Source organism: Chiloscyllium punctatum, chromosome 42, assembly GCF_047496795.1.
Source record: "Chiloscyllium punctatum isolate Juve2018m chromosome 42, sChiPun1.3, whole genome shotgun sequence".
In the NCBI taxonomy this organism is placed as follows: domain Eukaryota; kingdom Metazoa; phylum Chordata; class Chondrichthyes; order Orectolobiformes; family Hemiscylliidae; genus Chiloscyllium; species Chiloscyllium punctatum.
This window is the reverse complement of record NC_092780.1, coordinates 6856431-6882103: the sequence shown is the minus strand read 5'-3', so window position 1 is coordinate 6882103 and position 25673 is coordinate 6856431. Positions and strand designations below refer to the sequence as shown.

The following is a 25673-nucleotide window of genomic DNA, read 5'->3' as shown; positions in this document are numbered from 1 at the left end:
CCTGATGTTCATCCCTCTCAAAGGTCTGAGAGCCCAGAGAGAAAAAGGATTCTAAGATCAAAACAAGTTGTTTACTGTGACCTTTGTCTCCACTGTCCACCTTGGAGATTCCTTTTTAAGATAGTCTCCAATCTGATGGATCTATTGTACTCTCTGCTGTCATTTTAGTTGTTGCAGTATTTAATGTTATTGAAATTTCTACACTTCAAACAAGACCTGCATTATGTGATCTTCAGAGGATTGCTTGACTGACTATTCATTGAGTGCTCAAACACAAAAGTTTTATTTAAAGAGCTTGGCTGGTCTCACATGAGCAAAGGTACCCATCACTGATCAAAGGAAATGCTGAGATCTCCTACTTCACAATGAAATACAGGACACAGTGTTCCCGGAATGAAAATTTCTCCAAGTTTACAAATTGAATTCTGCTTACTTGGCACAGACAGGCTTATCTGTGAGGAACTGCGAAGGGTGACATTAGTCTTGTCACGCATTGGTTCCCTATCATTGTGTTTAATCTCCCTGACCTTGACTTTCAGTGGAGTTTTGTACTTTGACCAGTGTGTGTGAAGAATGTTCAATCAACCCCTCATCTGTGAGGCCTTCATACTGAGAGAATCTGATCATTAAAGTAACTGTGAAACAGTCCTGACAAGAAATCAGAGTAATTAATGCGTGTGTGTGTGTGTGTGAGACACACAGAGAGAGACACAGAGATAGAGGTAGAGAGTGCTTCTGAACAGAATTAGCCCAACCTTTTGGAAATGTGCTGCCCAGGGGACGGGTTAGCAATATGGTGAGGGAAGGCACTGGAAGGGGAATCTGATATCCTCTTGCTGTCATGGCATTTTGTCAATAACGTGATCCTCCGTGGCATCATCGAGGCAATCAAGAGTCCAATTCCTGCCCTTGATTGCTTTATATTGACATCCCAATGGCTCCAGGAGGAGGAGGACCTCCTTACATTGCCCCCCCCCCGATATCAGTGGACAGTCCCTCCAGTACTTCTCTGCTGCTGAAATATGTGCTGCTCCCCCCCATCCTGGATACCTGAGTCAGAATTGGCGATAAAAGAAATGGTGATTGCCCCATTCTGTGATGTTGTGCATTGTGTTGAGTCGCATGTCTGTTTCAAGGGAGAAGAGAAGCTTCAGTGAATTTGGGAAACAGACCTGTCTACTCAGACTCAGAATGTAATGAGTCACTCTATCTGCTCGAACTGTTCACATTCCTAAATTTCTGAGACAGACAAGATAGACAACAGATAGATCACATGGTTGGAACTTGTGCGATTGTAGTCATTGATCATTGGTGCAGGGAGAGCCAGCTGGGACTGAGCTGACTCACAGTGGGTTCAGGGTTCAGTCTTGTAGCATGTTGTACAATCTGACATGCCTTCTTTCAGATGACATGTTGCACTGTAGTCTTGCCAGCCCTAGCTCCTGAGTGCATTTAACAGACCTTGTGACAGTATTTTGAAGAGCAGATGAGTTTTATCATATGTGTCCTTAGCCCCATTTTTATCCCTCTGTCATGATCTGGTACTTACTGTGGTGCTATTTTCAGGGGCTTATTGAATTGTGATTATGCAGAAGAAGGCCATATAATCCATCATGTCTGCAGTGACTCAGCAATAAGCATTATAACTTAGTGCCGTTCTCCTGCCTTTTCCCCGTACACTTTCATTGTTGCTTTTGTTTATTCATTTGTGGGATGTGGGTGTGGCTGGCTGGCCAGCATTTTCTGCCCGTCCCCAGTTGCCCCTTGAGAAGGTGGGGGTGAGCTGCCCCCATGTAGAAAAAGGCAGATGGGTTACAGTCAGAGGATGGAAAGGGAACCAGTGGGCAATGCAGGGATCCCCTGTGGCCATTCCCTTCAACAATAAGTATACCGTTTTAGTTACTGTTGGGGGGGACAACTTACCAAGGGAAAGCAGTGGGGCACAGGGCTCTGGCACAGAGTCTGTCCCTGTTACTCAGAAGGGAAGGGGGAAGAGGAGCAGAGCAGTAGTCTTTGGGGACTCCATAATTAGGGGGACAGATAGGAGGTTCTGTGGGAATGAGAGAGACTCACGGTTGGTGTGTTGCCTCCCAGGTGCCAGGGTTCGTGATCTCTCTGATCGTGTTTTTGGGATCCTTAAGGGGGAGGGGGAGCAGCCCCAAGTCATGGTCCACATAGGCACCAATGACATAGGTCGGAAGAGAGATGGTGATTTAAGGCAGAAATTCAGGGAGCTAGGATGGAAGCTTAGAGCTAGGACGAACAGAGTTGTTTTCTCTGGTTTGTTGCCTGTGCCACGTGCTAGTGAGGCGAGGAATAGGGAGAGAGAGGAATTGAACATGTGGCTACAGGGATGGTGCAGGAGGGAGGGTTTTGGATTCTTGGATAATTGGGGCTCTTTCTGGGGTAGGTGAGACCTCTACAAGCAGGATGGTCTTCATCTGAACCAGAGGGGTACCAATATCTTGGGGGGGAAATTCTCTAAGGCTATTGGGGTGGGTTTAAACTAATGCAGCAGGGGGATGGGAACCAAAATTGTAGTTCGAGTATAGAAAGGGTTGAGAGTAGGGAGGTCCAAAATCAAGTTTCAGGGACGCAAGATGGCACCGGCAAGCAAGAGGTTGGTTTGAAGTGTGTCTACTTCAACACTAGGAGCATCCGGAATAAGGTGGGTGAACTTGCAACATGGGTTGGTACCTTGGACTTCGATGTTGTGACCATTTTGGAGACATGGATAGAGCAGGGACAGGAATGGTTGTTGCAGGTTCCAGGATTTAGGTGTTTCAGTAAGAACAGAGAAGATGGTAAAAGTGGGTGAGATGTGGCATTGTTGGTCAAGGACAGTATTACACTTGCAGAAAGGATGTTTGGGGACTCGTCAACTGAGGTCGTATGGGCTGAGGTTAGAAACAGGAAAATAGAGGTCACCCTGTTGGGAGTTTTCTATAGGCGTCCGAATAGTTCCAGAGATGTAGAGGAAAGGATAGCAAAGATGATTCTTGATAGGAGCGAGAGTGACAGGGGAGTTGTCATGGGGGACTTCAACTTTCCAAATATTGGCTAGGAACACTATAGTACGAGTAGTATAGATGGGTCAGTTTTTGTCCAGTGTGTGCAGGAGGGCGTCCTGACACAGTATGTAGACAGGCCAACAAGGGGCGAAGCCACTTTAGATTTGGTACTGGGTAATGAGCCCGGCCAGATGTTAGACTTGGAAGTAGGTGAGCACTTTGGTGATAGCGATCACAATTATGTTATGTTTACTTTTGTGATAGAAAGGGATAGGTGTATACCACTGGGCAAGAGTTACAGCTGGGGGAAAGGCAATTATGATGTGATTAGGCAAGATTTAGGATGCATAGGATGGGGAAGAAAACTGCAGGGGATAGGCACATTAGAAATGTGGAGCTTATTCAAGGAAAAGCTCCTGTGTGTCCTAGATAATTATGTACCTGTCAGACAAGGAGGAAGCTGTAGAGCGCGGGAGCCGTGGTTTACGAAGGAAGTGGAATCTCTGGTCAAGAGGAAGAAGAAGGCTTATGTTAGGATGAGATGTGAAGGCTCAGTTAGGGCGCTGAGGGTTACAAGGAAAGACCGAAAGAGAGAGCTCAGAAGAGCCAGGAGGAGACATGAGAAGTTGTTGGCAGATTGGATCAGGGTAAACCCTAAGGATTTCTATAGGTATTTAAGGAATAAAAAAATGACGAGAGTAAGATTAGGGCCAATCAAGGATAGGAGTGGGAAGTTGTGTGTGGAGTCAGAGGAGATAGGGGAAGCACTAAATGAATATTTTTCGACACCATTCACTCTAGAAAATGACAATGTTGCGATGGAGAATACTGAGATACAGGCTACTGGACTATGTGGGATTGAGGTTCACAAGGAAGAAGTTTAGAAATCCTACAGAATGTGAAAATAGGTAGGTCCCCTGGGCCGGATGGGATTTATCCTAGGATCCTCTGGGAAGCCAGGAAATGCCTTTGGCATTGATCTTTAAATCGTCATTGTCTACAGGAATAGTGCCAGAAGACTGGAAGATAGCAAATGTGGTTCCCCTGTTCACGAAGGGGAGTAGAGACAACCCTGGTAATTATAGACCAGTGAGCCTTACTTCAGTTGTTGGTAAAGTGTTGGAAAAGGTTACAAGAGTTAGGATTTATAATCATCTAGAAAAGAATAATTTGATTAGGGATAGTCAGCACAGTTTTGTGAAGGGTAGGTCGTGCCTCACAAACCTTATTGAGTTCTTTGAGAAGGTGACCAAACAGGTAGATGAGAGTAAACTGATTGATGTGGTGTATATGGATTTCAGCAAGGCGTTCGATAAGGTTCCCCACAGTAGGCTATTGTACAAAATGCAGAGGAGTGGGATTGTGGGAGATATAGCAGTTTGGATCAGTAAAGGGCTTGCTGAAAGAAGACAGAGGGTAGTGGTTGATGGGAAATGTTCATCCTGGAGTCCAGTTACTAGTGGTGTACCGCAAGGGTCGGTGTTGGGTCCACTGCTGTTCGTCATTTTTATAAACGACCTGGATGAGGGCGTAGAAGGGTGGGTTAGTAAATTTGCAGACGACACTAAGGTCGGTGGAGTTGTGGATAGTGACAAAGGATGTTGTAGGTTACAGAGAGACATAGATAAGCTGCAGAGCTGGGCTGAGAGGTGGCAAATGGAGCTTAATGCGGACAAGTGTGAGGTGATTCACTTTGGTTGGAGTAACCGGAATGCAAAGTACTGGGCTAATGGTAAGATTTTTGGTAGTGTAGATGAGCAGAGAGATCTTGGTGTCCATGTACACAGATCCTTGAAAGTTGCCACCCAGGTTGACAGGGTTGTTAAGAAGGCATATAGTGTGTTAGCTTTTATTAGTAGAGTTCTGGAACCATGAGGTTACGCTGCAGCTGTACAAAACTCTGGTGTGGCCGCACTTGGAGTATTGTGTACAGTTCTGGTCACCGCATTATAAGAAGAATGTGAAAGCTTTGGAAAGGGTGCAGAGGAAATTTACTAGGATGTTGCCTGGTATGGAGGGAAGGTCTTACGAGGAAAGGTTGATGGACTTGAGGCTGTTTTCGTGAGAGAGAAGAAGGTTGAGAGGTGACTTAATAGAGACATCTAAGATAATCAGAGGGTTAGATAGGGTGGACAGGGAGAGCCTTTTACCAAGAATGGTGACGGCGAGCACAAGGGGGCATAGCTTTAAATTGAGGAGTGATAGATATAGGATAGATGTCAGAGGTAGCTTCTTTACTCAGAGAGTCGCAAGGGTATGGAATGCTTTGCCAGCAATGGTAGCAGATTCGCCAACTTTAAGTACATTTAACTCGTCGTTGGACAAGCATATGGACGTACATGGAACAGTGTAGGGCTTCAGGTTGGTATGACAGGTCGGCGCAACATCGAGGGCCGAAGGGCTTGTACTGCGCTGTCATGTTCTATGTTCCATGTTCTATGCCTTCTTGAACCGCTGTATTCCTCCTGCTGTGGGTTGACCCACAATACCCTGAGGGAGGGAATTCCAGGGTTTTGACCCAGTGACAGTGAAGGAACGGTGATATATTTCCAAGTCAGGGTGGTGAGTGGCTCGGAGGGGAACTTGCAGGGGGTGGTGTTCCCATGTATCTGCTGCCCTTGTCCTTCTAGATGGAAGTGATCATGGGTTTGGAAGGTGCTGTCCGAGGATCTTTGGTGAATTTCTGCAGTGCATCTCCTAGATGGTACACACTGCTGCTACTGAGTGTTGATGATGGATGGAATGGATGTTTGTGGATGTGATGCCAATCAAGCGGGCTGTTTTGTCCTGGATGGCAATGAGCTTCTTGAGTGTTGTTGGAGTTGCACCCATCCAGGCAAATGGGGAGTATTCCATCACACTCCTGATCTGTGCCTTGTGGACAATGGACAGGCTTTGGGGAGTCAGGAGGTGAGTTTCTCACTGCGATATTCCTGGCCTCTGACTTGCTCTTGTAGCCACTGTGTTTACATGGTGAGTCTAGTTGAGTTTCTGGTCAATTATAACCCCCAGGATGTTGACAGTGGGTGTTTCAGTGATGGAACCACCATTGAATGTCAAGGGAAACAGTGGTTAGAGTGTTTGTTATTGGTGATGGTCATAGCCTGGCATTTGTTTGGTGCGAATGTTGCTTGCCACTTGTCAATCGAAGCCTGGATGTTGTCCAGATCTTGTTGCATTTGAACATGGACTGCTTCAGTATTTGAGGTGTCATGAATGGTGCTGAACATTGTGCAATCATCAGCGGGCATCCCCACATCTGACCTCATGACGGCGGCTAGGTCATTGATGGAGCAGCTGACAATGGTCGGGCCTAGGACACTACCCTGTTTAAATAATTATCGAATGGCTTTAAAAACTTCACTGTCTCCAACACACTTCCACACAGTGCGTTCCAGACCGAAATCACTGCGGGAAACAGATTCTTTTTCCCACCATATTTGCTACAATTGCAAATCCATTTAAATCTGTGCCTTGTAGTTCTTGAGCGTTTTATGAGTGGGATCAATTCCCTCTTATCTACTCTATCCAGACCCCCCAGAATTTTGAAAACTTCTGTCAGATCTCCTCTTGGCCTCCTTCTGTCCATGGAGAATAGTCACAATCTTTTCTCAACACAACAAAGTTTCTCATCCCTGGATCTCTCCTGCGCTCTCTCCAAAGCATTCACATCCCTCATACAGTGTGACACCTGGAACTACGTGCAAGGTTCCAGCTAAAAAGTGTATAAGCATCTTGTCGAAGTTCAGTCTTTGCACACGATGTCCTTATTGACAAAACCCATGATAATGCATGTTCTATTACTGGTCCTGCCACATTCAGTGATCTCTCAGCTTTTGCAGTCTGCATTGCCAACATCACAACAGTGACTATATTTGGCAAAGTACTTCCTTAGCTGTGACTTGCATTGCAATGTCCTGACAAGGTGAAAGATGCTACAGAAATGCAAATGTCCTTTTGATTTTACAAAAAGAGAAAAGTAATCCCCTCCAATTCAGTTCTGAAGGAGTTAATATGAAAGCAGAAAAACTGAGCAAGATCTGATTTGACAAGGAAACCAAAAATAGTTCTCCTTTAGTACAAGTATTGCACGTACCAATGACTTGCTGTTTGAAGTGCTGCATGATGTGCCTTTCACTGCGAACACTTCATTAACTTTCTTTCCCAGTAATGAAAACTGGCTCATCATGAATATGTTGACACCTTTGCTGTATACTTTGATATATTTTTCAGTGATATGTTTTTGTGTGTATGTGGCGCATGCTTACTTATTTAAAGTGGGTCATTGGGAAATACTCTTACCTCCCAATCAGAAGGTTGTGGTTCATCTCCTACTGCAGCAGCGTGAGCATACAACTCAGTGTGGCCCACTGGTGCAGGCACTGAGGCAGAGCTGCACTCAGTGGAGATGTGCAACTGCCCTCTCAGGGGGATGTAAAGGATCCTGACCACACTCCAAAAATGGGTACATTTTGAGGAAGGACCACAAACAGCATAAAAAATAACATTTGTTTTCCTAATTGTGGGATCATGCTGTACTTAAATGGCTATCTATACAACGAGATACTGCACCTCAAAAGTAGCTGAGGCTGGAAAGGCTAGTGGATGGGATTGGGTGAGGCTGAGTGACTGAGAATCCCATAGGGAGAGTGGGGCAGGAACGTTGTGGAGAACAGGATGAGGAGTAGGAAAAATAGAGAGAGGGGCAGAGGAAGATGTCAAGAAGGTAATAAAGGACCTGAGGGAAGTGGGGGAATAAAGACACAGAACATGAGAGAGGAGGACAGATAAAGCGGAATTAATGTGAGTGGCAGAAGTCCCGGGTAGGAGACGAGATTCAGTGCTGAGGGAGATGGGAGGCACTGGGTGACACAGTAAAAAAAAAAGCTGAGTGTAGGCAACTGACTGCAATTTGACAGACATGCAGGGACAAGAGCTATGTGGTTATGATTACCTTTGAATGCAGAGGGAGATGCATGAAAGAAATCTTAGAAGACAATCAGATTGCCTGCCCATGTACATGCCAACTTTATTCAGAGACCACAATCGCATGGTGTTTGGTTGGGTGTTGAGTTATGTAACAAGATTACAGGAGGGGGAAAGAAAGATCCTTCTGTTAGAACTACAGCATTGACTTGATTTGAGATATCAATAAAAAAATCATGTTCGCCAGAGTGGGTCCGTGAAATGCAATTCTACAAAAGGGATTTAAGTTGTATGCATCCTATGACAGGAGGCTTTATTCCTGATGAAAGGCTTTTGCCCGAAACGTCGATTTCGAAGCTCCTTGGATGCTGCCTGAACTGCTGTGCTCTTCCAGCACCACTAATCCAGAATCCTATGGCAGGAGTCTACAGCCAATCTGTACACATCAACTCACAGCCTCAGCTAGTTTTATCTTGTTCAGTTAGCCATCTACTCTACACTAGCCAGAAACATATAAAATGTCACCAATCTCAACCTCAATGACATGAGACTGACTCACTCCCTTCTTCCATTTAATCCTTAATGGTCAAGAATTAGAAATCTCAGAGTCAATCCAGTACCTGTCCTGGCAGTGTTTGATGGGGACTGTGTAAACGGCGCTTTACTCTGTATCCATAAGCCCGTGATGTACCTGTCCTGGGAGTGTTTGATGGGGGGACTGTGTAGAACAAGCGTTACTCTGTATCTAACCCCGTGATGTTCTTATCCTCAGAGTGTTTGATGGGGGACAGTGCAGAGGGAGCTTTACTCTGTATTTAACCCTGTGCTGTCTCTGTCCTGGGAGTGTTTGATGGGGGACAGTGCAGAGGGAGCTTGACTCTGTATCTAACCCCGTGCCATCTCTGTCCTGGGATTGTTTGATGGGGAGACTGTGTAGAGAGAGCTTTACTAGGTATCTAACCCCGTGCTGTCCCTATCCTGGGAGGGCTTGATGAGCTAGTACAGAGATACAGAAATGAAAGCAGCAAATACCTGGCTAAAATCTCTTAGTTGGTCTGCTTCAGCTGCTAAACGTTAAGATACAGATACTGGTTGGAGCCAGTTGGTTTAGGTTAAAATGGGATTGTGGTTCACACTCAGAATAGCTTTCACCACTAGTTTTTTTTTAAAAAAGCATCTAATTAACAGAGTTCTGAAATAAACAGTTTCTGTTTACCCAGCACTGCCCATACTTTGCCTTGCTCGCTCCATTGCTATTGCTAACTTCCTCACCCTAACTCTGCTCAGCTCACTCTCACCCTGTTTCTCTCATTCTCACTTTCATCTTACTTTCACTTTCTCCCTCATTCTCCCTTCCCTCACCTTTCCCCCTGTCCTCCTTGTACTTACTCCTACCCTCAGTCTCAATCCCATCATCCTCCTGCACCTTCTCCCTGAACATCGCCCTCAGCCTGACTCTTGGCCTTGCCCTTGCCCTCTACTTCCCTTTTTCCCAGGTCTCTTCCTTCAACCTCATCTAAGAAAAACCTTTCGGAAAGCCTCACAGTGGAACTAAATACTGCTCAGGAAAAAGAGGGAAGTAATGGAGCAACAATGGAATGATTGAAAAGTTCTGTTTTTGGGGAGGTAAGAAATGAAAGGATGCAGGAAAGGTGGTTTGGAGGAGAAGTTGGGGAGGATTTGAAGAGTTGTCAGTGAAGGATTAAGCTCTGCTGTTGAAGACGAGTAGCAATCCAGTCTCAGAGGACAGAGATTGGCCAGTATCCTAGTCAGATACACCAACAGACAGTTCTCATTGTTGCCTATGCAGCAAAATAATTTGCTTGTAGTCCTCAGAGAGTCTTCAAGCAATGATGGAAGAGGATAGTAAACTTTCTAATGCATGAACTGCATTGTCAGGATTAGAACTGATAGTGTCAATTAGAGGCAATACTGAACCAGTTAGCCAGCAGGTATCAAGTCTAGATCAGATCATCTGAAGGTTCTAAATATAACTGGTACAAATCTGTGTCCTCAGGAGGGATGGGAGCACACTGTGGCAGGGAGAGCTACTGATCAAATCTGTGAAGTCATTTTTAAAAAGATTACATGAAAAATGATCCCTCCAGTCAGTGCATAAACGGCTGAGAAAGGGTGGAATGAATGAGATAGCGATTGTAAGGAATCTGCTTTTGTCTGGACGAAGATTGGTTTTCTGTTTCCTTCATTATTCATACAGATGTGTTTACTTCCCGGATAATGATTGAACAGCCCTGGGAAGCTGATTCAGTTGTGTGGCATATTTGACTCAGCTATTCTGAATATCTCCCGGGGAGGCTGGGGGGGTAATACTTTTCCTGGTGATCTGGCTTTGTTTAAAAGGAGTTGGGGGTGCGACCAGTGCTATTGACAAGGGGGAAACAAACAGAATCATTTCAACCTAACCATCGACCTGGAAACTGACAGGATTGGATACAATATCGGATTAACTCCCACCCTCCTCCAGTATTAATCACCATTATTAAACTCACAGGACACCAGTATTACATGAGGGTGTAAAATTACATTTTCTGCATGATCACATAGATTTCCTGGTCGTCAGGTTCACTAAAATTGCACCTGTTTTTTATTTGTTTTTGTGTTGTGACCATCATTAACTGGGCCCAGCATTTATTGCCCGTCCCTAGTTGCCCTTGAGAAGGTGGAGGTGAACTGCCTTCCTGAACTGCTGCCATCCATCCACTGTAGGTAGACCCACAAAGCTGTTAGAGAGGGAATTCCAGGATTTTGACCCAGCGACAGTGATGGATTGATGATGTATTTCCCAGTCAGGATGATGTCTGGTTGGAGGGAAATTTGGAGGTGGCGGTGTTTCCATGTATCTGCTGCCCTTGTCCTTCCAGATGGAAGTGATCGTGGGTTTGGAAGGTGCTGTTTCAGGATCTTTGGTGACTTGCTATAGTGCATCTTGCACACTGTATTTACTGTGCACAGTAGTGGAAGCAGTGAATGCTTAAAGTGGTGGATAGGGTGCAGTTAAGTGGACAGAATGGTATTGTGCTTCTTAAAGGCTGTTGGAGCTATACTCTTGACTTGTGTCTTGCAGATGGTGGACAGGCTTTGGGAGTGCAGCATTCCTAGCCTCTGACCTGTAGCTATTGCCATAGCATTAATATGTCTTGTCCAGTCCAGTTTCCCGTGGTCTCTGCAGCAAACAACAACATGGTTCCCTTATCACGGTGGCACTGAGGATCCCATCATACAAAAAACAAGAACAAAGAACAAGAAAATTACAGCACAGGAACAGGCTCTTCGGCCCTCCAAGTCTGCACTGATCCAGATCCTCTATCTAAACCTGTCACTTATATTCTAAGGATCTGTATCCCTGTGCTCCCTGCCCATTCATGTATCTGTCTAGATTAATCTTAAATGATGCTATCATGCCCTCCTCTTCTACCTCCACTGGCAATGTGTTCCAGGTACCCACCAACCTCTGCCTAAAGAATATGAGATTAGCTCATCAGTCCCAAATAGAAAAGCAGGAACATGATGGCCACACAAAACTCCCTCAAAATTGGATCAAATTCTGACTAACAGAAGGAAGGGCCTGGGTCAGGGGAGTGTGGTGATGCTGAGTTAATGTTCTCTCTCTCTCTCCTATTTGCTTCCTCACAGACTCGGAGTCCCAGACATTCCCAGAGCCAGCAGTCTGGACTGGCGGACCAAGCAGCCAAGCTACCATTCGCATCAGCGGAGTCCTTGGAAACCATGTCCGAGGCTGAAGTCCCAATCGGTTTTACCCGGTCCAACCGATTCAGACAGAGCCTGCCCCTGTCTAGGTCCACGAGTCAGACCAAACTCCGCTCACCAGGTAGGCCAGTTGCTGCTGAGACTGAGTGGTGTGGTCTCCACCCTTGTGCTCACTTTAATTATGAGACACCAACACTTTATCCATCTCGCGGGACATGCTCAAGCTAATGAGAATGTCAAGCTGGCAATTTCACCTGCCCCTTACTGTGAAGGTAATATTTAAATTGCTCTGATGAAAAGTCGCTGCTCCGAAACGCTTACTCTGTTTCTCTGTTCACAGATGCTGCTGGACCTGCTGAGTAGCATTTTCTGTTGTTATTTCAGGCTTTCATCTGCAAGGTCTTACATTTGTTCAGTTGTAAAGGTTAACTCCCTGTAATGGGAATTCAGTAGGTGCTTGGCTTCAAGGTGTGTTGTGTTTTATCTGATCACATTCCTCTGAAGCCCCTTGTGACAGTTTTTAAAAATCCGTTCATGGGATGAGGGTGTCGCTGGCTGGACCAGTGTTTATTGCTCCGTCTCCAATTGCCCAGAGGCCAGTTATGAGTCAACCACTTTGCTGTGAGTCTGGAGTCACATGTAGGCCAGACCAGGTAAGGATGGAAGGTTTCTCTCCCTAAAAGACATTAGTGAACCAGGTGGGTTTTTACAGCAATTGACAATGGTTGCCATTAGCCTAACTTTTTATTCAATACAAGTTTCACTATGTGCCACAGTTGGATTTGAACTAATGATCCCAGAGTGTTGGCCTGTGTTATGGACTAGGCCACACCACCCAAAACATTCTTTAGCAGGTAGCCCAGGCTGTGACTTTGCTAGTTGTTTCAGTAAGTGTACAGTGAAAATTATCCAGAGTAAGTTAGCTAGGTTGACAACCAGGTTTTAAAACAGACAAAAATGTATTTACAAAATTACAGAATGAAACACTAAGAACAGAATATAGGGTGCCCACAGAACTCAATCTATCCAAACAAGACTTAATTATGCTGTTTTGAAAATAGACAACAGTCTCAATAAACAAACACAGAGTAAAACTGAAACAGAGGCTTCCAGGTCGAAGTTAGAAGGACAGAAGGAGAGAGAGAAGTTCCAGTCTCAACTCCCACACACAACTGCTGAACGGAGCTGGCCTTGCCCCTGTCACTGTACCAGTTTTCAAAAGAGCTTTCAAGCTTTTGGACTGATGATTCGTTTGTTTACGTGTAAATAAAAAAAGGCCTCCCAACACCCTTTTCACCTCTGTACCAACCCAGCCGATTCGGAGCTCGGGCTGTTTTATGACCCCTCTGAAAAAATGCAAGGACACAGTTTTCTTTGAGAAGAAGAACAGCTTTTTTAACAAACAGGACCAGCTTTGTGACACCTGGGATTCTGGATTACTGTCCCCATGACATTATCACTGTGCCACCGCCTCACTGTTTGTTTAGTTCACTTTTGTGAATGCAAATTTTTGTTTATCATGTTCTTGTACAGAACTTTGATCTATATTGTGACTCAAGTAACCGTGGTAAATGATGTGGAGGTGCTGGTGTTGGATTGGGCTGGACAAAGTTAAAAATCACACGCAACACCAGGCTGGACTATAACCTGGTGTTGTGTGATTTTTGGCATGGTATAATGAGATTAATGTAAATCATGTTCATGTAACTATATGATTCTGACATCAGTTAGAGAGAAGACACCATTCTAGAATGAGCATGTGAAGAGAGAGCACCTAGATACTGTACTAGCTAGCGATGTGTGAGACCCTAGTAAGTACAGGTGTAAAGAAGCGAGTGTCAGAGTACATAAGGAATTTGAGTATCTTATCTAGTGATAAGGAAAAAGCACTAGCTGCAGGTACAGTATATCTGCAGGTAGGAGTATTGTCTTAAAGCACAAGTTTACACAGTGATGTTATTCGGTGTAGTGTACTGGACTTCAGGAGATCATGTTGGTCTTAAAGTCTGTGCAGAACAAACTCATGAGAATGAATTTGCTGGGGTATAAAGGATTAATGAGGTAAGGGTGTATAATCATGGCCTGTATTCCTTTAACTTCAGAAGATTGAGTAGTGATCTGTTTGAGATTCTTAAAACATGTAAAGGATCCAATAGGGCAGAAAAATAGAATTTACTTAAGGGGATATCAACTTAAAACTGAAGTTCAGGCACTCAGGAATGGAACCAGAAACACCTTTTCACAGGAAAAGCAGTAGAAATACGGGATTTTCCCTCCAAAACGATCTTTGAACAGTTTGACGTTCAGTTTGAACTTTTGGAGCAAGGGTTTTTTTTGTAAGGGATATGCAGCTACAGTGTGGAAAGGAATGCAGAGCACATTGCATGTTGGAGCAGCCTCAAGGGCAAGCAACAACTCCTCCTGCTTCTAACGTTATCCTAAAATATAAACACATTAAAACTGGTGAATGACACGTTCGCTGGTTAATACCTGGTCTGTCTCATCATACACATTTCAAAATATATTTCAATACAAAAGGTTCATTTCCAAGTAAGACTGCATTTTACTTTACATCAATAGGACTGAGCATTGGGAGGTAAAACTATCTGGTTGGCATGGACAAGTTTGACCGAAGGGTCTGTTTCCGTTCTGTACAGCTCTATAACTCTTATGTTGTTACAGCTCCCTGACACAATTGTATAACTTCACAAAGCAGACTGCACTGCCTACTCCCTGCATTAACTCCATTACACTGTGCTGCTGTGCTCTGATGGTGGGATGTGGCTTGTTAGACTGGAACATTACTTGTCATGTTGTCTTAAAGGTACACTCTCTTTCTGGGATCTGTGGAATAATACATCAGTGATCACAGCTATTGTTAGTGAGAGGGTTTCTGGAGAACACAAGAAGGATTGCCAGAGAAGAACCAAAAATGAAAATAGCCCCTGCTGCAGTTGGAGGCTTTTAAGTGCTGCTTGTGAAGGTGTACTGGCTTGGGAGCAGGACCCCCCTCATCTGCCAACGGAAAAGGAAATATCTTGAGGAAAAGAAAGAGAAAACCAGATCTAACCAATCTTTGACAGAAACGCAACAAATTAAAAGCAGTAATAGTCATGCTTGGGAATTGAACCAATGATAACCTTCAATGAGAACTCAGCAGGTTAGTTATATCATGGAGGCAGGGGTTAGGGCATAGACATGGTGGCACGGTGGCTCAGTGGCGAGCACTGCTGCCTCACAGCGCCAGGCACGTGGGTTCAATTCCTGCCTCAGGCGACTGTCTGTGTGTGGGGTTTGCACATTCTCCCCGTGTCTGTGTGGGTTCCCTCTAACTGCTCTGGCTTTTTCCCCACAGTCCAAAGATGTGTAGTTTCTGTGAATTGGTCATATTAAGTTGCCCATAATGTAAAGGGGTGCCTAGGTTAGGTGGATTAGCCATGGGGAAAATGTATGTTTATGGGAGTTTCGGTGTGGATTTGATGGGCCAAATGGCCTGCTTTCTACACTGGAGGGATTCTGTAAGGCAAGTGAGCCCAACATCAGAGAAGGATGAAATTGGGTTGGACTTTAATTCCTGATCGTGGAGGTAATGAATCAATATGCCCTGTCTCACTTTGCACGTGAAATGAAGCCACAAGTGAATGGTGTGGTAAACCCAAGGCAGTATTTCCAGTGGGAATTAGCACCTTCAGAGGGGACGAAGAGAAAAAACTATCAGTAAGGTATAAAGTAAACTCATGTATAAAGCAGAGCCTGTGCCCAGCATGTGATTTATGATTGTGGTTATGTGAAGGATATGTTCCTGACTGACGTCAATGTTTTCTTATCCCACAGGGGTGTTGTTCTTGCAGTTCGGTGATGAAACCAGACGTGTCCATGTCACTCACGAAATCGGCAGCCTGGACACCCTGCATGCTCTGATTGTTCACATGTTCCCTCAGAAACTCACAATGGGAATGCTAAAGTCACCGAATACTGCAATCCTCATCAAGGATGAGACAAGAAATGTCTTTTACGAACTGGAAGATGTAAGGTACAAAAAGCAGGTTCCATCAAAGTAGTGCCTTCGACTGATGGCTTGAGAAATTTATCAAATGCCTAGTAATTTATTTAAAATACAGTTCCAACCTGTTCCATGGTAGCACATCTGCCCTGTGTTCAGGTCAGCCCAGTGACTCAGCCCTAACGCTAACCCTATCACAGGTAATATTTCCAAACAGCTGATGTAGGTTTGCTCGCTGAGCTGGAAGGTTTGTTTTCAGATGTTTCGTCATCGTCCTAGGTAACATCATCAGTGAGCCTCCGGTGAAGCACTGGTGTTATGTCCCGCTTCCTATTTATGTGTTTAGGTGTCTTTGGGTGTGTGATGTCATGTCCTGTGTTGGTAATGTCATTTCCGGTTCTTTTTCTCACGATCCAAATCAATGTCTTTATTGATAGAGTTCCAATTGGAATACCATGCTTCTAGGAATTCTCGTGCGTGTCTCTGTTTGGCTTGTCCTAGGATGGATATGTTGTCCCAGTAAAGTGGTGTCCTTCCTTATCTGTATGTAAAGATACTAGTGAGAGAGGGTCATGTCTTTTTGTGGCTAGTTAATGCTCATGTGTCCTGGTGGCTAGTCTTCTGCCTGTTGGTCCGATGTAGTCTTCGTTACAGTTCTTGCAAGGTATTTTGTTAGACGCCCAGGCCCAGGTAAGGGTCCTATGCTCAAGGCTTTGAACCAGCACATTTTCCCTGGTAATGTTGGAAGAGTTAGAATCTCTAAATGAAATTGGCTGCTTCCAGGTGAAGGATCCTTCAGGAACAGGACTTACGTTTCCTTTAAGCACACATTAAGGCAAAGCAAGATCACTGCATTTTTTGCTTTCGTTATATTACTCATTAAAATTGAAAGTGGAAAGCTCCTATAAGCAATAAAAGAAGATGTGCAAGACTGTGAGGCTGGGAGCAATGAGCTGGGAACCTGCGTTTACTGGTTCACTGCCTTAAAGGGTGATTTTCAAAAGGAAATTGGGCAAATACTCACAAAGGAAAGATTCGCAGGGCTGGGGTTGGGATGGGTGGGATTCTTTTTTAAGGAGCTGGTACAGACTGAAAGGTCAGTTGCTGTAAGATGCATGTCTCTGTGTTTGTGACTTTTCAGAAACACATCCCTTGGGAAAAGCAAGGCTAAACCATTTGATGTCTCAAGAGGGAAGTGGCTATGGGCGAGAGGATGGAGGCAGGAGAGGAAAAGGTCATGTTTTTGGGGTTCCAGTGAATTACCCATATCAAATCTTCCTTTGTTTGGACTAGATCTGACTCCTCATGTACTGGGACCAAGTCTCAGATTTGAACAATATGGGTTGCAGCACCTCGATGTACTCCGTAGTAACTCTGGGAGGAGGAACACACTTGTGTTCCCATGACTGAACTTATTCAACTTCTTCTAAGTAGTCAGAATCCACGCCTCGTAGGCTCAGAATTAAAAGCCTAACCTTTCTGTTACTGTGGCTCTTCAGTTTCGGGTCAATATGACTAACTGTCAGGAATATCACCGTCGATATCTCACCACACTTTTCTTTTCTTCCAGGGATATCCAAGAACGAAGTATAATAAAAATTTTCAGGAAAGATCCTGTCTATGCACCATATCCTTCCCATGCTTCCCATATCACCAATGGAGATCTGAGAGTAAGACATTGTAAACTGTTTTTGTCAAACTTTAGGCAATCTCTCACAGAAGTGTATAAGAAAAGTCAATGAAGGGTTAAAGGCCTTTTAGTCCATCGAATCCTATCTCAAGGTTTTCTCATTCTTCTATCCCAACAGTGGAGAGTATTTTTAACCACCCCAGGATTTCTATCTCTATCGCCCAGTCCTTTACCAAATAAAAAGCTGAATTCCATCATGAATGAAAACAGGTTAAGCTTCAAGATGTAGTAAACTGATGTGACAAGGGAGAATGATGCTGTCAAAAGGCAGGAAAACAAACTAATGAATAAAGGTTGATTACTAACGAGATGCTTGGGAAGTGAATACTAATGATGCCCCACTCACTGCCGTTCTCCAGCAACACTTCATCACATTGTCATTGACAATGCATCGGAGGGATCTGACAGCAAAGGTTACTATTTGCATATGGAAGTGCTGATAATTGCTGAAGAGTGTTAATCAGTGCAGTAAGGCTGTTTTCAAAGGAAACAGTTTCTGGATTCTTGAAGTTGATCTTACTGCAAATAAATCTGACTCACAGATGATACTTGATGTCTTCCATTTTCTTTTACCCACTTTTTTTGTTTCTTTCACCCTATGGGATACACTAAGTTTATTTATCTGAAAAAAGTCTTCATTTTTACATGAACCACTTGTTGGTGAGCTGCTATTGTAGTAGATTGGGGATCCAGAGACTCAGAATAATAATCCAGTCCCAGTTTAATAACTCAGTGATCCAGAGACTTCAACAAACAGTCCTGTGGACCGAAATCTCAGATTAATAATCCAATGATCCAGAAGCATAGGCTATTAATCATAGCACAGGCAAGACCAAGTTGAAGAGATATGGGCTTTCCAATATTGACTGAAGGTGACCTTAACTGGTTCTGGGTGTGCTCAACAATACAGGACAGGTACATCGGCAACGTCAGGGGGGCCAAAGGTTCAAACAAGTCAAGGTAAGATACAGACTAGTGCCAGAAATTTATTTAACAAATCAGAATCATCTCCGCATTGAAGGGACTTCCAGCTAGTACAACAGAGGCAAAACTTCCCTGGGTTTTTGCAAAGTTTTGTGCAAGGACTGGAGGTGTCACTGGCTAGGTCAGCATTTATTGCTCATCCTGAATTGCCCAGAGGGCATTTAAGAGATAACCATTTGCTGTGGCTCTGGAGTCAAATGTGGGCCAGACCCAGTTAAGGATGGCAGCTTTCCTTCACTCAAGGTAGCAGTGAATTAGATGGGTTTTTACAACAAATGACAATAGTTATGTAGTCATCATTATAGAGGCATGGAAACAGGCCCTTCAGCCCAACGCAGCATACTGACCAGGGTTCCTAAACTGAACTAGTCCCACATGCCAGCATTTGGTCCATACCCCTCTAAACCTTTCCTATTCATGTACCTGTCCAAATGTCTTTTAAATGTTGTAATTATGCCCGCCTCCACCACTTCCTCTGGCAGTTCCTTGCGTACTCACCAGGCCAAATTTTAATTGAATTCAAATTCCACCATCTGCAATGAACATTAGCCCCCGGCCTGTGTCCTTTGACATTAGCACCACATCTCCTTGGGAGGTTTGAGCAAGCAGTTGAATTGTGTGATGTGGGAACTTTCAGAATGGGTGGAGACGATCAACAAATGTCCATCTTCATCTGAATATTTTGGACCATCTCAGCTCCAGACTCCAGGAAACTTCCGTCTGTTGGGCCCGTTGTAATGACAGTTTGTTCTTTCCGTTAAAACAGAGGGAGATGGTTTACACCTCGAGGGAATCGTCACCCTCCCGTCGTCTGAGCAGCGTGGCCGCTGGTTCTCCCCACCTGGTACCGGGCTCCCCAGGCCCAGGCCTGCCCTCCTCATCCCCTTCCCGTTCCCGGATGTCGTACAGTGGCGGCCGTCCACCATCCTACACCGGGAGCCCGGTGCACCACCCTGAGCGCCTGGGCAGTATGCCACCTTCGCAGTCCATCTCTCCCAGCCCGAGCGCCATCTTGGAGCGGAGAGACGTGAAGCCAGACGAAGACATGAGCAACAAAAACGTGGTGCTGATGAAGAACGAGGGCTTGTACGCCGATCCCTACGCCATGATGGCAGACGGGCGCCTCAGCATCGCGTCTACACAGTCTCTGGCGGGAATGCAGGACCCTTTCTCTTTCCCGGGAGGTCTTTACCGCCGAGGCTCCATGAGGTCACTCAGCACCTACTCAGCAGCCGGGCTGCAGGCTGACCTCGAGGACGCTTTTTACAAACCGAGCGCCCAGATCTACGGCGACAGTTACGGCACTGGCCTGGGCTACCGCATGGCTCCTTCATCCCCTCAGAAAATGACCGACAGCAGAATGGCAGACATCCAGCAAGGTCAGAGTCCACACAGCCCATACTCGGGGCCACCCAGCAGGTCATCCCCAGTACGGCAACCCTTCCGCAAGGAGCCAGGTTCTGCCGTCGTGATGGACAGCATGGTGACAAAGTCTAGGAATGCCAATTCCACTGCCGCAACGGAAGCTCTTCCAGGGCCCGGCGAAAGGACAGGGGCAAGTGAGAGGCCAGCATCAGGGTACAGCTCCCCATTGGCCGTCAACGACCCAGAAACAAGGTAAAGCAATGAGCCACTTTCACTCAATGCAGCCACCCCCAACCTGTGGTTCTTATTTAGTTTTCAGAGTTCAGTTATGGTCAACTAGTTTGGCCCTGTATGGCCTACTGGTGATCATTGGTTTCCAATTATGCCATGTCCTGTGGAGCTGATAGTGATACAGTTTTTAATGGGTGGCTCCACAAGAGGCAATAAAGTGACCGTGAGACGTGACAGTGAGTGCCATCTACAAGATGCATTCCATCAACCTCCTAAGTCATGCCCCACCCTCTATCACCATCCTCAGCTGAGAAGTTGGTGGTGAGCTGTCTTTTTAAACCCCTGCAGTCTATGTGTAAATCTGCTATTCAGGAAAGAGTTCCAGGATTTTGATCCAATGATTCTGAAGGAATGGGGATATGCTTCCGTGTCAGGATGGTGTGTGACATGGAGGGGAACTTGGAGGTAGTTGTGCTTCCATGCATCTGCTGCCATTGTCCTTCTGAATGATAGAGGTTGTGGGTTGGGGAGATGTTTTCCAAAATCTTAACACATCAATACAGTGCGTCTTCCAGTTGGTATACTCTGTTGGAAGGATGCACCGGTGGTGAAGCAAGTGAAGGTAGTAGATGGGGTGCCAATCAAGGGGGTTGCTTTGTCCTGGCTGGTACAAAACTTCTTGAATGCTGTTGTGTTTTCTCACACACTGCTGACTTGTGCCATGTAAATGGTGCTGACTTGTGCCATGTAAATGGTGCTGACTTGTGCCATGTAAATGGTGCTGACTTGTGCCATGTAAATGGTGCTGACTTGTGCCATGTAAATGGTGCTGACTTGTGCCATGTAAATGGTGCTGAGTTGTGCCATGTAAATGGTGCTGAGTTGTGCCATGTAAATGGTGCTGACTTGTGCCATGTACATGGTGCAAAGGATTTGGGGAATCAGGTGGTGAGCCATTGCTTCATGGCTTATGCAACCTCTAGTGCTTATGTAAGAGAACATCTGCTGAATTTTGTTGATTTTTAGCAAAGTGTTAACAAGCTCAAAATGTGCCCAGAGAGTGTGTTTTTAGGCAATTTTACGAATTGTCTCTTAAGCACTAACACCCACCCGTTAATGTACATGGTGCTGAAAGTGTCAATGTGACAAATTGTCCCAGATCATTTCACTTTAAAGAAGCAGGGGCTCGGTTATTTGAAGTGTCTGCCTTTTCATCTTTCCTCTCCCCCCCTTTGACTGCACCTCAATGACCCATTTGCACCATCAAGTTCCTCAGGAAAGAGAGGGGAAACGTCGCACCTTACTTGTACAGAGAAGGATATAATCACAGCGTTAGAAATGTGAAAGACATCCTTAATCTAGAGCACCGTCAGATTAATCATCATCAGAATTGAGACTTGGAACTTTTGATTCAGTTGGCGGACTGAGCTCAGCAGCATTAATTTCCATTACTGATCACTAGTGATAGGCTGGAATTAAAGACAGCTTCTTGTTTTGAGCTGTTCTCTGTGTTCCAGGATTATTAGCATTCCCAAAGGCTGTAATAAAAATGACCTGAGACCGGACGTTTCCAGCTATCAAGAAGATTGGCACTGCGTTTGTTTAGTTTAGCCTCAATTGCACTTCCCTCCCTTTATTCTCTCTCTGATGCAACATTCAACTGTAACAGAGATACACTTTCTCAATCCACCATCTCATGCGTCTACATCTTTCTCTCCCTCTCCCTCAGCCTGTCAACGTTTCTTCTCTGAGTAATTTTTGTCTGTCTTATTCAGTCAGGTTTCACTCCCTCTGACTGATCTCTCAACTCAGTGTGTCTGCACTGAGTCCCTGCACCTCTCTCACTTAATTCTGTCTTTTACTTCACCTTTTTTTTCTCTCTTAGTCTTACTCTGATGCTCTCTCACTCTGCCTGTCTGTCTCATTCAATATCTTATTTTCAATCTCTCTCTGTTCCTCCCTCTCATTCTGTTCCTCAGCCAATCACTCTTCCAAACTTTGTTCTCTGTCCCACTTAATCTCTGCCTCACATTGCATCTCACTCTTTCAATCTCTGTCTTTGCCCATCTTTGTTAATCTCTTTCAATCGCCGTCTTTCTAACTGCCTGGGACTATTGGTCACACTAACCCTTTCTCCCAGGTCCATATACTATCTCTCCCAATCTCTGTTTCACAAACACAGTATGAGTACAATTCTTGATCTTCCTACCCCATCTTTGAGTGTTTAGTCCATGTTTAATTTTCAGGGCATGCTGTTCAGCAGTAGTGTCATTTCTGACTGCAAAAGTCACCAAATCCCTCGATGCAAACACAGCTCGGCAGCAATGCCTGTCCTGAGCACAAATTAATCAGTGATTTTAACCCATTCTAAACCCTGCCAATTGCACAATGTTAAGATGAAGCATATCCCTCTCTCTCTCTCTCTAAATATGTACATATTCTTAAGCAGAGTTTTCCATTTCATAATCATTCCCAGCTGAGTCAGATGTTGCAGTTTTCAGTTTCTCTGTAGGACTGTTGTGCAGCAGTGCTAATGTCCCTACTCTGAGCTAGGAAACCCAAGTTCAAGCCCTGCAGCTCCAGAGATGTATACAAACATCTCTGAACAGGCTGATTAGCATTTCTCGAGCTTCTTAACATTGTTTAGTTATTTGTAAAATATTTTCAAATGGTTATTTCCATCCCTCTCCTGTTTTGTGTTAGTTTCTGCATATTTAGATTTTGATAGTTACCCGGTTTCCCATGAGAGATGAAAAGATTTATTTGGACTGTTCATTTCTCCCACGTTTGTAACTTATGCTTAGGACTGACTATTCCTTGCATTGCTGCTGGTAATGTGTTCCATTTCAAGAACCCAATGGATTTTGAAACCAGACAATTGTACTGTTGCTGACAGGCATATGTTGAAGATGGTCAAACTTCCCAAAAGAGGCAGCACGGTGGCTCAGTGGTTAGCAGCGCTGCCTCACAGTGCCGGGGACCCCGGTTTGATTCCAACCTTGGGTGACTGTCTGTGCAGAGTATGCACATTCACCCATGTGTGTGTGGGTTTGCTCCGGTTTCCTCCCACAGTCCAAAGATGTTCCGCCCATGGCTAATGGAAGGGGTTACAGGGATTGGGTAGGAGGTCTGGGTCTGGGTGGAACACTGCAGAGGGTCGCTGAGAACTTGATGGGCTGAATGGCTACCTTCCACAGTGTAGGGATTCAATGCAAAACTGGGGGACGAAAATGATTAACATTGATATTGTGTTCAGATAATGCAGTGTAGTCATGGTTACAATGCAGGACACCTGTGCCCATACCAACCCCCTCACCTTCGTCCAAGGCCCCAAGTGATCCTTCCACATGTGACAGAAATTTATCTGTACTTCCAAACATGCCATCGATGTGGTCCCCTCAACACTGGGGAGATAGGATGGTAACTTGCGGAATGTTTCAGAGAACATTTCTGGGACACGTACTAAACAACCCCACTACCCTGTGGTCGAACACTTTAACCCCCCCTCCCAGTCCTCCAAGGATATGCAAGTCCTGGGCCTCCTCCACTGCCAGATTCTAACCACTTAACGCCTGGAGGAAGAACACCTCATCTTCTGCTTTGAGACCCTCCAACCCCACGGCATCAATGTGGATTGCACCAGTTACCTCATTTCCCCTCCCCACCCCATCTCATCCCAGATCCAAGCCTCCAACTTGGCACTGCCCTCTTGAACAATCCTACCTGTCCACCTTCCATCCCATCTATCCGCTCCACCCTCCTCTCCGACCGATCACCATCACACCCCACCACATCTACCTATCACATTCCCAGCTCCCATCCCCCACCCCCACCTGACCGGCTGTGCTTTTCCAGTGCCACACTTTTCGACTCTGATCTCCAGTATCTGCTGTCCTCACTTTCTCTTACCCAATTTGGTCACCACAAGCTCCCTAAAACAGTAATTGGATCATTTTTGTAATTTCCATGTCGGGATTAATTCTTTTTCAGAATCGTAACACAGGATCTTTTATATCCATACAGCGAGGGGACCTTATTTGAACATTTCATCTGAAATACTGAACCTCTGACAATGGCACCCTCCCTCAGTGCTGGGGTGTCAGCCTAATCTTTGTACTTCATCCCTGGTGTAGAACCTTCTGATTCAGAAGTGAATGCTACTAACAGAGCCATGGCTGGCACCTCAGCCTTTTGCCTAAAGGGAAGTCATATCATGATATTCAGGGAAGTGAACCAAAACAGCTATTTACAGGTAAAACCAACTAAAGGCTCTGAATAGTGCATCAAAATGGCATAGGAAGGAATGCTAGTGAATGTATCTTCTTCCAGTAGCATTGGATAAATGGTACTCCCTAGTTGCTGCTATAGGCATCTCAGGGTTCATACTATCTGAGGACCTCTCAGTCTCAAATCTTTTGTGATTTCCAAACTTTGTCATGTCAAACCCTGCTATTCCCACCAATGCACTGCCCAGCATGGTCACAGAGTAGCCCATCTTGACTCAAGAAAACTCACTGTTCATGAGGTGCCTCTGAACTGCCTCCAATGCCAGTACATCCTTCCTCGGAAAACGTGCGATCAATGCCTAACCCACTGCTCTGCCAGTCCCACTTCATGCCAGTGTCTACTGGACTAAATTAAACAAATCAAACAAAATTAGGTCAAATGGGTGCTAAGAAGCACTGTGACAAACATGGAATCGAAAAGGAAATTTACAAATTCAGATTAAAACACTGTTTCGTTGGAGGATGATGCATTGCCAAACCCCACCCCCCCCCCCCCCCCCCCCCCCCGGTGCCCACTGATTGCAGAAACCCTGGAAGTGCATCAATAAGCACTGTGTTGTCCCTGTACAGGGACCGGGTGTGGACATCATCACTGAAGAGAGACAGGCAGGAACTGACTCCACAGCCTGCTGCCTGGATTTGTTCATGCTCAGGCCCAGGGGCACACCCATGTGGGCTACTCCGATCTGCTTACCCACTCCACACGGGGTGGACAATGATCAGGAGTGCAGAGCTGAAGTGCAGCCAAATATCTAGTAAAAGCCTCTGTTAAAAATACACCAGAAGGGACTGGAGCTAACAGCAGTGCATATAAACATGAATCAAAACATCCAAATTACACCACTGTCTCAGGTAATCAATTGGAGGCAAGACAGGACTTACAGAAAATAATCTATTTTACCACAAACAGAATCTAATTAGTCAGGAAACAAAATCTTGTGAAGCCTTCGCCACAGAAAACAGCCTCTCTGAAAGTAGACTCTAAATGAGTTACAGCAGGGAGCTCCAATGGCAGAGTTCCCTGGTAAAAACCGAACAACTTCACCAACAAACTGTTTTGAAAGGAGGATCGTAACTAGATACAATTTGTATGTGAACTCAATCCCAGTCATTCACACAAGGGAGTTTCCCAGTTACCCCATTCTGGCTGTGAATATATACATAGGCATTGTATGTAGACCCCTGCCATGGTTTGCGATGACGTTGACTCCATGTTGTTGTCTTTATTTGTCGACACAGAGAACGGATGGAAGCCATGGAGAAGCAGATTGCCAGTTTGACAGGACTTGTACAGAATGCACTCTTACGAGGGAGTGAAGGGGAACCTGCCAGGTAAAGAGTCCCAGTCTTTTCTTTTCTTGCTGTATCAGAATACTCCCTTGTTCCTGTAAAGAACAATGTGCATTTATAGAGCATCCTAGATCTCAGTAGTCACTTCGTAGCACAGA

General features: G+C 45.1%; 1 protein-coding gene across 29 annotated transcripts in view; it reads left to right on the top strand.

The window, feature by feature from the left end:
- srcin1a (SRC kinase signaling inhibitor 1a) overlaps positions 1 to 25673 on the top strand; it is a 525004-nt gene that overhangs the window by 436608 nt on the left and 62723 nt on the right. For 26 of the 29 annotated variants that reach the window (XM_072561312.1, XM_072561311.1, XM_072561313.1 and 23 more), the window contains 5 exons: positions 11592 to 11787; positions 15501 to 15699; positions 17240 to 17339; positions 19110 to 19960; positions 25465 to 25557. In XM_072561312.1, the coding sequence (XP_072417413.1) occupies positions 11592 to 11787; positions 15501 to 15699; positions 17240 to 17339; positions 19110 to 19960; positions 25465 to 25557 (1439 nt within the window). The other 3 variants (XM_072561327.1, XM_072561319.1, XM_072561328.1) reach the window with 3 other exon arrangements.